Source organism: Perissodus microlepis, chromosome 6 (assembly GCF_051167445.1).
Source record: "Perissodus microlepis isolate ML-2025 ecotype Zambia chromosome 6, ASM5116744v1, whole genome shotgun sequence".
Taxonomy (NCBI): domain Eukaryota; kingdom Metazoa; phylum Chordata; class Actinopteri; order Cichliformes; family Cichlidae; genus Perissodus; species Perissodus microlepis.
The window spans coordinates 10393788-10408378 of NC_140466.1; the positions used below are offsets into that span (position 1 = coordinate 10393788).

The following is a 14591-nucleotide window of genomic DNA, read 5'->3' on the forward strand; positions in this document are numbered from 1 at the left end:
CATTCCTTAAACAGAAACACTTTAAACCTGCCAGACATTATTTGAATCTGCTCTTTGGGTCTGCTTTTTGCCAAAACATGACAGTGCGACAGTTTGCTTCGACACTTAGACTTTAACTTCTGGGATGACAGCCAGCTCCGTCTACTGACATGTAAGATTATACTGTTGTTGTATTATAAACAACAGTCTAAGGAGCTTGGAAAGCCTGAAGAGAAAGAGAAGGAACACACACATGTAAAGGAAGCTCTCAAAACATGCGGTTATGCTAATTGGGCTTTCATCAAGTCAGCAAAGATGCACAGGAAAGAAGATCAGACACCATCTAGGGAGGATAAGAAAGACAAACACAACAACATTGTCATCCCCTATGTGGCCTGTGTATCAGAAAAACTCACGAGAGTCTTCTCCAAGCACGACATCCCAGTTTACTTCAGACCCAGCAACACACTCAGACAGAAACTGGTTCAGCCCAAAGACAAAACTCCTAAACACAAACTTAATAATGTGGTGTATGCTGTATAATATAGCGAGGAATGCCCAGACCTCTACATTGAAGAGACCAAACAGCCACTTCATAAACATATGGCACAACATAGAAGAGCCACCTCCATGGGACAAGACTTGGCGGTCCATCTGCATCTAAAGGACAAAGGTCACTCTTTCGAGGATGCCAGTGTTCACATTTTGGACAGAGAAGACAGATGGTTTGAAAGAGGAGTAAAAGAAGCAATTTATGTCCACTGTGAGCGACCATCTTTGAACAGAGGCGGTGGTTTACGACACCAACTGTCTGCCATCCAGTTTTGAGATCCCTTCCCAGACACCTTAACGCCCACTCACATTAGAGGTATTTTTATGTCATGCAAATGTTAAAGCCAAATGCAAAGACAGACTGTCAGAACAGCAGGGATGGAGCATTCTTGGGTGGCCCTTCTCATAAAAGAATTTTAAAATTAATAAAATAGTTGATATATGCCATCTAGTGGTGAAAGAAGTATTGCTAGGCTTTGCTGTCAAAACATTACATGAAATTCTGTGTTTAACCACCCTGTGTCTGAGGAACCAGCATTGACTCAGCCTCAGAAAATGGGGGAGGCCAGTTATGACTCAGACACAAGAACAAGATACTCAGCAGCTAAAGAAAAACATGGAGTTGTGCAACTGCAAGGAGTGAGAGCTTTTCTCTCAGAGTGTGGAGCTGAAGAATAGGAGTTGGATTCATTGTGAAGGGTGTGAGCTAGCTGATTATTATGGAGGATGCTGTGAGGAGTTAGATATCAAATATTGCATATGTTAAAAAAAAAAAAAACTTTAAAAAAGAAGAAAAAAATTTGGATGAGATCATTTCATGAGTGATTGCATGACCCTGTCTATCAAAATAACAATCACAAAGACAGACCACAGTAGGTTTGTTCTTAGGAAACTGTTCCTGTAGCCTTTAAACAGCATGTTGAACCATCCAGAATTTATGCAAAGACACTGTGATATAATTTTATTTCAATTTTAATATCTGGATACCCTGAAATGCTTACCACTACAGTCATTTACATTTTTTACACATTCAATATGAATGAGTGATGCTTATTTCGAATACTGCAGCATAATTACTGTATTCAGTGTTACACTGAAACAGTGCCAGCAGAGGGCTCAGTGTGACACACTAAGCAGCAATACTGGAAGAGTTTTGCTTTTTCCTTTTTTTAATTTCACTTTCAGTTTACTAAAAGTCATAAATGGTTGGACGGCTTAAATGCCTGCCCAGAGACCAGTTTCAGAAAATAGGTTTAGTGAAAACTCTTAACTCTTAAACTGCTCAATGGACGGTTTTCTTCAACAAACTTTGAAAACTAGCAAAACTGGTAAAGTGACCAAACTAAATTGGCAGACGGAAAACACAGTGGGGAATGAGGGTGAGCAGACATTAACGATGCAACACTGACACAGAGAAACACCGGCCTAAAATACACAGAGGGAGCAATCAGGGGATAAGAGACAGGAGGGAAACACAGCTGGGTCAAATCAGGGCTGACAAGACAAGGGGGAGCAAAACCAGACACACAACACACAGAACAGGGACTATCAAAGTAAAACAGGAAAAACACAGGGAAGCCACATTACAAAACCTAAAACTGGACTCAGAAAATACAAAAGGGCTAGGGAGCTAGACACAGTGAGAAAAACACACTACAGTGTAAAAACCATGAGGAAACCCAAAATAAAAAAGGCGGACCATGGACCATGACATGATGTCCATCAGTGAAAAAAATATTCACACTTGCTTGGTTGAAAAAAAAGTATTCATTCACTATTTTAGTTAAAATACAGAAGTCTTATCAGTACATTATACTTTAAGGATAAGCAGTAAAACCCACCTGCAAAACATGTTCCCTCTGACTGACACAGCCCGTTTGCTTTTATCTGTAATTTAATCTATAAATATTCACAGGATGTTTTTCATGATAATAATGAAGTAGGGATCGTAAGACAGTGACAATGTTGAACAACAGCGGTACTTTGGTGAGCACCTCGTGTTAAGGATGATTCAAACAGGATCTGCATACAATTGAGACCCACAGTTTAAGCACATATGTACATATTTATCTTCTGTGAGCTTTATGGTAATTTTCATTGCAGTAGCGTTCTTCAGTTGTAACGTTTTCGTAATCTGGTTCATCTCCGCCTGGATCATCAAAGTGGTTCAAGGCGCTTTGCTGTTTGAAGGTCACCACAAATTCTTGATTTCCATAAATCTAAAGAATCAACAAAGATAGTTAGAGGCTAGGGAACCACATATGCTGCAGAGACCCTGGTTGCAGTATATGAGGATACATAGGCTCAAATAATATATGTAGTGACTACTTTTATTACAAGAAATATAATAAAAATGTTTTAAATGCAGATGTTTTACATATGACAGATACTGACCGAACCACAGAAGCTGATTTAACCTCCTAGGACCTGGCGTCCACATATGTGGACATCACATTTTGGGTTATTTAGACCAAAATACTCAATTTTGCTCAACATGGGCCTGATTTCTACTTACGAGGACATTATACTGCTACTGTTCTATCAAAATTTTAAACAAATATCCTCATATGTGGCTCTTATTTTTCTTTAAAAAAAAAAAAAGGTTAAAAAAATCTGGTAATTCTTTGTTTTTACATTAATTGGGCCTCAACATGCCCAAATATCAAGGAGAAATTAAAAATGCATGTCGTGGAAGAGTTTGGGTTTTAAGAGGTTAAAGTAGCTACAAGTTCTAAAACTGGATGACTTCCACACATCATAGCACGACTATAAAATCCATTAATTTGAAGTTAATGTCACATTATGCTAAAGAAGCATAAAACCGGCTGAGTGAGCTCTTCTCTTAAATTTTTCACTTTTCTGTTTTAAACATCACAGCAGTCGATACCACTCTATAACGTTTCTTTTCATCACTAAATCATTTTTAGTTTTAAAAACTCCTTCTGTCCACAGGCATCCCTGAGATAACAAGTTTAAATCCAAACCAAACTAGACTGATAACCAGTTAGCTGGTCAATGTCTCAGTTTAATCAATATTCGTGTGTGTGTGTGTGTGTGTGTGTGTGTGTGTGTGTGTGTGTGTGTGTGTGTGTGTGTGTGTGTATTATACACATATAGGCTTTGGACTTACTCCACCTTCTTCTGCATCTATCACATCATCTGCTTTGGGTGTATTTCTGCTCATGACAGCTTCAGTTGCTGAAAATACAGTTTAAGAAATTTTTCAGCTCTTTCTGCATGCACATTTGAGTGTGAATATGTGTGTAAATATAAACGGTAGCATACCTCTCACGTTGTAACATTTGTACTTATAAATAATAACGAGGACACATATTAGTAAAACCACAGGGACAACAGCGTAAACTGTGTAGTGCACCGCTTCTGAAAAATAGAAACCAATTAAAAACAGAATAGAAAGTTCCTTTTCAGTTATTGGAATTTCAGCACAACTGTTGATCACAGGTGCACACTTACACAGCTGTTTTGACACTTACGAGCATATTGACTTTACTTGTGTTTAATCCCAGGGGAATTACCCACATTGTAACCATGAACCACATCAACAGACCAATATGCACTTGTCAGCCTCTCTGTAAGGGACACTTGTTCAACTGCTCATGAAGATATAAGTCTAATAAGCCAATCACATGTCAGAAACTCAGTGCTCAGTTGAACATTTTATGACTGTTGGAGCCTGAGGGGTCAGTCGGAAAACACTACCTCTAGGGTTTATAGAGAATGGTCTGAAAAAGAGATCACAGAAAATTTTAAGTTGGGATGGATTCATTCACATATTTGTTCAAACCAGACACTTATCTCTGCTCCAAACCCATCCAAAACATCAGAAATTTCTTTTACAAATGTTATATATACACTACGGCTCAGTTTTAGAAGTTTTAGAACACCCCAATTTTTCCAGTTTTTTATAAAAAAATTATGCAGTTTAATGTCTGATTGCACTCTGAAATAGATGCATACCAGAGGGTATTGCATGGTGCTGCAGAATGCTGTGGTAGCAGTTTTGGTTCAGGGTGCCTCTCACATTGTGGAACCATCCTTTCGCCTTCTTGACAGCATACAAAAATCCTGCGCGATGAACTGAAGATTTCTAATTTAGATTCCTCAGTCCATAATACCTCCTTCCAGTATTCAGTAGTCCAATGGCGGTGTTTCATGGCCCAGACAAGCCTCTTTGTCTTACTCTTAGCAATGGCTTTCTTGCTGCAACTCATCCTGTCAAACCTGTAGCTCAAAGTCTTCCTTTCACAGATGAAACTGAGACTTGCTGCGACGTTTATTAAGCTGTGCTTGAAGCTGTTGTACAATTACCACTGGATCACTTTGGATTTTACCTGCTTTCACTGGTCTACTTGTTCCTTCAGCCCCTGGTACTTCACAGTTATCTTGTCCTCCTTCTTCTTGATGTCGTGCTCTGGTGGGATTCTGATTTATCTTAGTTGTGGTCTTCTGCTCCTTGTTCAGAGTCTCTTGTGTTTTCCTTTAAGCCAGCCTTTTTGGTAGGATGTCCTGATATCAGCCACTTCCTCTATCTGTTGATGGTGCATCCCATGTGGTTTGGTCATCCATGACAGTTCCTCCTTCTGTGGCTCATCATCATCTGTATTCAGCTTCCTGATGCATTCTTGGAGCAGCTTGTCTCAGGATTTCCCGGATGCTCTGTGTTTCATTGTGGATTGTGGCTCCGACACTCACTCTTTCTGTTACTCATAAAGCCTCATATAGCCTATGTGAATTTCAAAGTATTTCACTGGCATAAAGAGAAAAAAAAAGACATATATAACATAGAAAGTATAAAAAAGGTAGTGCATATCTTTTTGTCTTCTGTTGTATAAATGATAACCCCCTATATAAACACCTGGGGTTAGCTTTTAGCACTAAATACACTATTAAAAATTGTGTTAGGGGCTGTGGTGGATAAAGCAAGATATGCTTAGTTATGCTTATATAAAGATAGAGATATAGATGGGTGGGTGGATAGATAGATATAAAAGCTGTTAAAGAACTTGTAGGTCAATAGTACTTTCATCATCAGTTTTATATGAAAGAAAGTCAAAAACTACTTTATAATCTGTGAAAAAAAATATAATCACTGAGAGTCTAGAAGAGGCCCTGTCAACATGGATGCATACTGTGGGAAGTGATGTGTCTACCTTATTACGCAGTGTTCTCAGCAGTTCCATTTTTGGCAGATTTCTTGCATTTAGTGTGAAACCAGTTGGCTTCTGTACTATTTCATCATGTCAGACAATTGAATTAAAAACTGCGGTCCATGGTTAACAAGTTGGGTGCAAACAAAGACATTAATTTTGCTGTCATATACACAACTGTTCAACTTAACTACTGACAGCTGAATCTTCATGTACTTTCCTCCAAGTATTTAAGAATCACATTCAACTTTATTAAAGAGACTTTTACAGAAAACAGTGTTTTATTTTGGCTGAATTAATGACATATAATTATGACCTCTCACCTTTGACTTCCAGCTCAACAGCAGAGAAAACATCCAGGTCCGAGCTTCTTTGGACACCACAGAGGTATGACCCTGAATCACTTTTGGTCAAATTGTTAATGGTCACTGTAAATTTTCCTGAGATTTTGTCATCATCGAGTCTGAATCGTCCATGTTGTCTGCTATGAGAGGTGATTAGTGCCTGCTGACGACATGTGGAGCGCTGATTTCCTCTGCAGATGTACTTCAGGTTGTTCTGGTACTGAGACTCGTACGGACAACGGATAGACTCAGAATATCCCTCATAGCTTTCAAGCTTGGTCATATTGTCACAGCAGCTGTCTGTCAAAAATATAAACGGAATCAGAAAATGTGGTACAGCCACAGAATAGAGCGAGGATGTTTTATATTTAGCTTGCTGCAACAAAATTGCCTGAGACCCAGACTTTGTGTGATTTAATCAGTGTCACAGCAGCTGTCTGTCAAAAAGATAAAGGAAATAATCCTTTACACATTATATTTTAATTTTATGTCACCTTGTAATCACTGGAAACACAAACTTGATTATCTTTAACATCATCTTAATTATTTTACTTCATTATAAAATACATTTTGAGAAGACTGTATTTACCTGGCATTAATTTCAGCTCGACTTCAGTGTAGATATCTTTTCCAAATTTGCTCACCCCACACCAGTATTTCCCAGCATCCACAGAACGAAGATCAAAGATGGTCGTTGTGAAGATTCGTGCTGTTTTGTCATCATGGATAACATATTTATTTTTCCTTGATTCTGATGTTTTAATAAGCACATCACCGTTACCACAGTCGTTCTTACACAGATACTTCTCATAAGACTCATAACCCTGGCCATAGGAGCAGGAAACGTTAACCTCACTCCCCATATATCCAGTCACATGGATCACCCCTACTGCACTGATCACACACCTCAGAGCAACTGTAAAGTAAAGACAGTATAAAAATGTAATAATTATTTGTTTTGTCATGTCGAAAATCATGTATAATAACATTCCCAATAACAGATTTGTTATTCTTCTGTAGCTATTTAAACTACTTACTACAAAGGGTGAACAGCAGGTTTTGAAGGATCCACATCTTTGCTTTGGTTAATCAAAACAGAAACTTGACACTAATGACTCGCACACAACAGGGAAGCCAGGGTGGAGCTAGACTATCAGTACAGAGGTGACTGGACATCTTCTAGAGGCATTTTAAGATTTGTAACTGACGTATGCCTCCTAGTGTTGAAAGAAATATAACACTGTTAAAGTTAGGTTTTGCACTGAAATTGTTAACTGTAAGTATTTAAGTGTATTTAGGAAACTGTGCTTAAAGAACTGAAACTAAAATCACTCGATAAACAGGCCCCTTGAGTTTTATATCTTATTATCAATGTTGCATTCACATAAGCACAGCAAACATGCATTTTATTATCTGTTAATTATGTTAATGGTTCAGAAGCAACAGTCTTAGAACTTAAACTAACACCACCACAATGCTGCTTTATCCAACCAGTAGCCAAACCAGAAAACTAAAACTGCTGAATTTGCCCAAGGGCCTCCTGGGACCTGGTGTCCACATATGCGGACATCACCTTTTGGGTTGTCTAGACCAAAATACAAATTAACCTCTACAAGGGCATGATATCCACTTACGAGGAGATTATACTACCACTGTTCTATTGAAATTTAAAACGAATGTCCTCATATGTGGATCTCATTTTTCTCAGAAACAAAAATCCCCCCCAAAAATCAGGTAATTCTTTGTTTTTACTTTCATCAGGTCCCAATCAGCCCAAATAGCAAAGAAAAATTAAAAATGCATGGCATGAAAGAGTTCGGGTCTCAGGAGGTTAAAAAGCTGGGTCCTTGAAAAGTTGGTCTAATTTCACAAGAAATGTCAATTATTAGAACAATTATCAAAAAAAAATTTTTAGTTAAATTTGGTCAGTAAACCAAGAATTTCTACAGTCACAGTTCTAAAAACTCCACATATATTTGGTAAAGCAGCTAACTAGTTCTGTCAGATAATGCTAATAGAGCAACTATCATCCTTCTTGGTTTAAGCTTGGTAGCGCAGCTGATAACACCCATGTATGCCAACATTTTCTTAAATGTTCCCTGTTCTCTTGTCATATTGTGCTTTGGAATTGTATTTGCCTTCCATTGTGACGCAATGAGCACAAATGAAAACAGATTTGTTCATAGAAAACTTTTAGCTGATTTTCTCTTTAAGCAAGTGGGTGACATATCCAGATCCAGCGTGAGAAGTGTGTTGTTATTTTTATATTTAAAAGTTTCCTTTGCAATATGCTTACCACTACAGTCACTTCTAATTTTCATAGAAAGATTCATCACAAAAGAGGAACAACAGTCATGTTTTTCTGTCGTCTTTATTTCTGTCTGTCTGGAAAGTCCAAAATGGTCCCCTGGAAAAGGAAATCTAATCATTTCAAATACCATCATAATTGTTCCCTTTATGCCCATAACCAATTATTTGGTGCCACATGAAGTTATAATATTAAATATAGCATTTATTTTTAAAAAATTACAACAAAATGATGGTTACGTGACACATGTTGATGAATAATGTTTACTTTTGTCTGTAAAATTGAATCCAGTAACTGCTTGCGTCAGAAATCTTCAATTGAAACCAATGGGGAAAAAAGTATCATAAAATGAAAAATGCAATGATTACATTTAATTTTTGGTTGGTTTCTCACAGTTTCAGAAACACAGTCCACATCATGCTGTCAACAGCAAGCAATACCTTAACCTGAACAGGTTTAGTGTGCTAAGGCAGTGAAAACAGCAAAAGAATAAAAAACAAAGGAACATATATTAAGTACAAGCCCTGGTGAACAAAACACTTTGAATCTGTTTTTGAATGTACGCACAGATGTAATTAATCTCATCTTCTATTGGCTTTATGGAAATCTTCATTACAGTAGATTTCTTCAGATTGTGTGCAGTTTTCATAGTCTGGTTCATCTTCACCTGCATCATGATAGTCGTTACAGGCACTCTTGGAGGTCTGCTTCTCTGAATACCTCACAACTTCATCGTTTCCATAAATCTATTCAGAGACCAATGGAAAACACATGACGGTGTTATATTTATAAAGCAAACATTAAAAAAAAAACAACAACATTTTTTTCTGGCACCACTTTCAAACTAAGATTGTCTTATGATCTGATTTCACCACTAATGAGTGAAACCACATCTATCCAGACTCACAATATGAAGAATTATAGTAAGAGATATGTATAAAATACATTACGTTTGACCAACAATTAAATTCTGATAGAACACTAAAGGCAAATAATGTTTCAAATATTGCTGCAGATAAATTCCATAGTTTACCTAAGTTTTAGGGTGAAAAGAAGTTAAAAAGTCTAAAACTGGATGCTTCCCACATGTTTTCAGCTCAACATCATAGAAAGTATAAAGCTGCAGCTCTCTTAAGTGTAGCCTGTGGACCAGTGTCTGTCATCAAAAACATTTCGTGCTACCCCCAAATACCTCAATGAGACAATCCACTACTATAAATTTTTTTAGTCAGCGGTTAATTTCACACTGTAGAACTGCAAAACCAGCAAAGGGACTACTTCTCTTTTTTCTCTTATGTTTTCAAATCTTAACTGATTATTTCTTCCGTGCTTGCTGTTGTGATAACTACCGGTAATTCAAATCAGTTGTAATCCTATAAAATCCCCACAATTTCAAGATGAGCATCAAGTTTTGTCATCAAATCACTTTCACACCAGTTGCAATTATGGTGATTTTAAATGTGATTACTTAATTATTTGATCCTATATTAGTGTTGAACATTATTAGTGTTTGAATTCTTGAGTTAAATGTAAATGTGTTTTTTGTGGTCACACAGACATTTAAGTTTAATATTTTGATCAAATCCTAAATTATTGCTTATGTTCATCCTTAAGTTCAAACTCCTGTTTTGTAGAATCTTTCTCCAGGGATCTCAGTGATATCATGCTCAGAATAGTAAGGGTTATAAGGCATAGTTATCAATGCCTGCAAACCTCTTGCTCTCCAAGTGAAATTGCTTAAAATAATTTGAATTGCAATTTTGGTGATCTGTGACCTTTACTAAACGCCAACACTGTCACATGACAAGACTGAAGCTGTGCTATAGGCTCCATGAAGCTGTGCATAGCAGTAGCAGTGCTTTCATCTGGTGTCAAACATCAGTTTGACATAATTCTGCTCTGTTAAATTATAAAAACTCATAAACGATGAAATGTTTATGATGTGGGACACCTTGTAATTCCCTTACAGTTACAGTTATGTTATGTTATATTATGTTGTTACTTGCGTTACAAAGGCTCTTCAGTTACATGTGCACCAGTTTGATAGAGTGGGGGAAAAAACATCAAAACAAACATGCTTTGCTCTTCCTGCTCACTCATGCTACAATCAGCTGATTTCAGTTCATATGCAGGAGGAGGAGGATATAGTAGGGCTGTACAGCTTTGGAGAAGTGGAGATATGAACATTACTTTTATTTTTATTGGAAAAAAACAAACAAAAACAAGAGTGTGAACTAATGCCCAAAGAAAAACTTTGAATGACCTTCAGAAAGCCTGGAGAACTTTTTAAAAATTACATGAAAGTATTTTGCAAAGTACTGTATTGAACACAGCTAAGAATAAAATCAGTTAGTTGTGGTATAGTGAGACTTGTTGTCTGCTGTTGTCTTACGCCATTTTCTGCTGTACCCAGTACTTCCTCTAAACCTCCTGTCTTTGATGTATTTCTGTTCATGACAGCTTCATTACCTGAACACACACAGCATAAAACGTCGTTATGCTCTTTTCGCATGTACATTTCATGAAATTTGTGCATGTCTATGAATCCAAAATATACCTTTTATTTTCTGACGTTTGCACTTATAAACTATAAGCACAAGGACACATATAAGTACCAGCAGCACAGCAGACACAGCGTAAACCACATATTGTCCTGCATCTGAAAAGAAACAGAAACAGTAAAAAAAACCATCCTCAAACATTATCCTTTGTGATAATGTTTCTTTTTATTGATATTTACTGTTGGCCACGGGTCACACACTCTCTGTTTTGCCATGAAACTATAACTAGTTCCAAAAAGTATCCATAGCTTATGGAGAGGTAAAATATTTGATCTCACAACATTGATCAACAGCACTATAGACTAAAAGATGCATACTGTATATACTGTACCCTTCATAAGTTTACCTGAAATTTGTGCTGGTCTTTCCACTGTGGAAGCTCCATTGCCGGTTTGCTGCTGAAAGACTGTTGGAGAAACAAGGCTCTTAGCAACTTTTTTTTAAAAACAAAGGAGTGAGTAGAACTCTAGCAGTCAGTTAAGTCTTTCTGAAAGTATTCACTGAGCTAAAGTTAGACTTTAACTAATTTAAACAGTAAAACACCCTGTTATAGGTGCATGTTTTTCTCATTCGAGAATTGAATGAATTGAATCATCATTGAATCATAATATATATATTTTCATTTTTGGTAATATTTCATTAGAAAATAGAATAATTAGTTAGAATAATAATATGTTTATGTATAATAATAATGTTTTAGCTTTTAGCTTGGAGAACTAAGTACACAATCAGAAGTACTTCTGCGAGGCTGTGTCTATATTTAAGCTACCAAAAAAGTGTAAGTAAGCAGCGGTAAATGAGGTTTTCAGTAGTCCTAGTTTTACACGAGTGTCCTCAGTCATCACGCTACAAATGACACGATGACTAGACACACTGACACAATGGTCTGAGAATAGGGTGTAACTTACAGCTCTAACCATGTTATTTTCATGTACACAAGTATTCGTCTCACCGACTGAAAGCTGAATCCTGGTATAGTTTCCATGGCTCCACTGAGAGTCTGACCCACACCAGTATGTCCCAGTATCATCTGCTTGTATCTTTGTGATCGTCACTGAGAAAGAGCTGGAAGAACCATTATCTTCTATTGCAAATCTACTTTGATTCGTCACCATGTCTGTGCATTTGTTGCGATGGTCTCCCTTACAGAGAAACTTCCTGTTATCCCGATGTTGTGGAGGATAGGGACACTGCAAAATTAGTGGATGTCCTACAGTACCATTTATTTGAGTTGATTTGACACAGCACCACTCTGTCAGATTGAAAGACAAAATTGTGAAATCACAAACTATTCAGCTTTCCTAAAAAGTGTTTGCAAAAAACTGTACTGTAAGCTGTCTTTCAGTTGGTGTAAAGTGATATTACTATGACCTCTCACCTTTGACTTTCAGCTCAACAGCAGAGAAAACATCCAGGTCCAAGTTTCTTTGGACACCACAAAGGTATGATCCTGAATCACTTTTGACCAAGCTGTTAATGGTCACTGTGAATGTTCCTAACATTTTGTCATCATCAAGTCTGAATCGTGCATTTTGTTTGGTGTCAGAGGTGATCAGTGCCTGCTGCAGACATGTGGAGGGCCGATTTCCTCTGCAGATGTACTTCAGGCTGTTCTGGTACTGAGACTCATACGGACAACTGACAGACTCAGAGTATCCCTCATAACTTTGAACTTTGGTCACAGTGTCACAGCAGCTGTCTGTCAAAAATATAAACAGTGTCAAATGACATGTTAGAGTCGCAGAAGAGCAGCATGACATTTTTATATTCAGGTTCTTGTGGGTTTTTTCTTGCTTCACATGCATTTGTGCTTTCAGATAGGCATTGATCTCTATTGAGAGTTCACCGCCCACAAGCTTGAGATTACCACAATAATTTTCAGCGGAAATAAATGATCAAGGCTGCTCTTTTTTTTCACCATCATGTGGTTAGGTGACATATAAAATTATTATAAATAATATATAATATAAATATAATATAATATAATATAATATGTATATGTATATATATATCTATATATATATATATATATATATATATATATATATATATAGATATACATATATAATTAATAACATTTAAAATCATTTTAATGTTAATGTATCATTAATGTATTATGTTAATATGTTTTAACATGTGTTAATACATGTTAATGTATTATTTGTTGATTAAAAGGATTAGGTCCAGATGCATTAGATTAGACAAGATCAGACAGACAAGGACGGACAGACAGATTAAAATTAGCTGAGTGGTTATTTACCTCGTACTAATTTAAGCTTGACTTCAGTGTAGATATCTTTTCCAGTTCTGGTTACACCACACCAGTATTTCCCAGCATCGGCAGAATGAAGATCAGAGATGGTTGTTGTGAAGATTCGTGCTGTTTTGTCATCATGGATCCTGTATTTATTTTTCCATGATTCCGATGTTGTAACAAGAACATCACTGTCACCACAGTCGTTCTTACACAGGTACTTCTCATAAGACTCGTAACCCTCATCATAGGAACAGGAAATGTTAACCATACTCCCCACATATCCAGGCACATGGATCACCCCTACTGCACTGATCACACACCTCAGAGCAACTGTAAAATCATGAAAATATATTTTAAAAAATACATATAATTATTTATTTTGTCAGAGCAAGAGTCATCTATAACATTCCCGAGCCTAATGAAAGCTGTTTTTCTGACCTTAACTACAAAAGAAAAAAGATTTAATCATTTAAATCTAAATCTTAAATTTGTACTCTTCATCTGTTTACTTTTGTAGCTATTTAGACAACTTACTGCAGATGGTGAACAGCAGGTTGTGAAGGATCCACATCTTTGCTTTGTTTCGTAGAAACAGAAAGCTGACAGGAAACGTACTGAAAATGTGACACCCACAGGTTGAGCTACTACATGTCATTGGCAGTACTGAAGCTTTCACTTCTGCATTGAGATCCAAATGTTTTTCAACTCGTGCTCATTTGCATTTTTTTTTAAATGTAGAAATTTTTCGACATTCTTTAATGTAATTCAAAGGGATTAGACTGGTACTAAAAAATGACTTCTGTGATGAATTGCGGGAACATTGTGCCTTTGAACTAAAACGGTTCAGCTGACAAATTTAACACTTAGAATAGAATTTTATTTTCCTGCCACTGAGGGGCAGTACAACCTAATATCATAATAAGAAGGTTCATGTACAACAGGACCATGACTGATTAATATTCCCTGATTAATACTGATTAATAATTTTACATTGTGTTAAAATAGCTCTGGATTTATATTGTTTGCAGGATTTGTTTACAAGGCTTTGAATAGTTTTTCATTTTTGTGATTTCCAGTGCAAATCAATTTGGGTCATCATCATGAACACTCTAACCATATGGTATTAGAATATTTATTTATTATTTATTATCATTCTCAAACATCTTGATAATTTGACGATAAAAGGTCATTTTTAACTGATATGCATCAAAAACATTTACTTCTTTTTCCAGAAGTATTCCTTCTTTCCTTCTTCATTTTGTTTTTGTCTTTCTTTTAACAAATATCATTCAAAATGTTAATAGTTAATAATAGTAATAGTTAGAAGTTAATCATTAGATCATCCTTTTCTCAATAATTTTGTCAAGATCACTGCGGAACACAGTCATAGAAACACAAAAAAAGAATTTCAGTAAATGTCAC

At 36.5% G+C, this 14591-nt stretch overlaps 1 protein-coding gene and 1 pseudogene across 2 annotated transcripts; one reads left to right on the forward strand and one right to left on the reverse strand.

Moving 5' to 3' along the window:
* Positions 1-77: 77 nt before the first annotated feature.
* On the forward strand, positions 78-845 carry LOC146385113 (uncharacterized; annotated as a pseudogene).
* A 1549-nt stretch (positions 846-2394) lies between these two features.
* Positions 2395-13788, reverse strand: LOC146385114 (polymeric immunoglobulin receptor-like). Of its 2 annotated transcripts, XM_084930681.1 has the most exons (8): positions 13704-13788; positions 13173-13499; positions 12291-12611; positions 11865-12164; positions 11259-11318; positions 10909-11010; positions 10744-10820; positions 8414-9097 (listed from the first exon to the last, which is right to left on the reverse strand). In XM_084930681.1, the coding sequence occupies exons 1-8, from the start codon at positions 13738-13740 to the stop codon at positions 8933-8935; spliced, it is 1389 nt and encodes a 462-aa protein (XP_084786807.1). In that variant the 5' UTR covers positions 13741-13788; the 3' UTR covers positions 8414-8932. The 2 variants fall into 2 exon arrangements, with proteins under 2 accessions (XP_084786808.1, XP_084786807.1); XM_084930682.1 differs by lacking the exons at positions 8414-9097; positions 10744-10820; positions 10909-11010; ... (3 more) ...; positions 13173-13499; positions 13704-13788 and adding exons at positions 2395-2750; positions 3662-3729; positions 3817-3912; ... (1 more) ...; positions 6633-6959; positions 7081-7117.
* Positions 13789-14591: the final 803 nt, after the last annotated feature.

What these genes read in the sequence shown, in the direction of transcription:
- LOC146385114 (XM_084930681.1), bottom strand. Translation starts at nt 13,740, where the DNA reads ATGTGGATCCTTCACAACCTGCTGTTCACCATCTGCA. An exon ending in CAAGCTTAAATTAGTACGAG is followed by an intron (nt 12,612 to 13,172) that starts GTAAATAACCAC and finishes TATTTTTGACAG; the next exon opens with ACAGCTGCTGTGACACTGTG. An exon ending in TGTTGAGCTGAAAGTCAAAG is followed by an intron (nt 12,165 to 12,290) that starts GTGAGAGGTCAT and finishes TCAATCTGACAG; the next exon opens with AGTGGTGCTGTGTCAAATCA.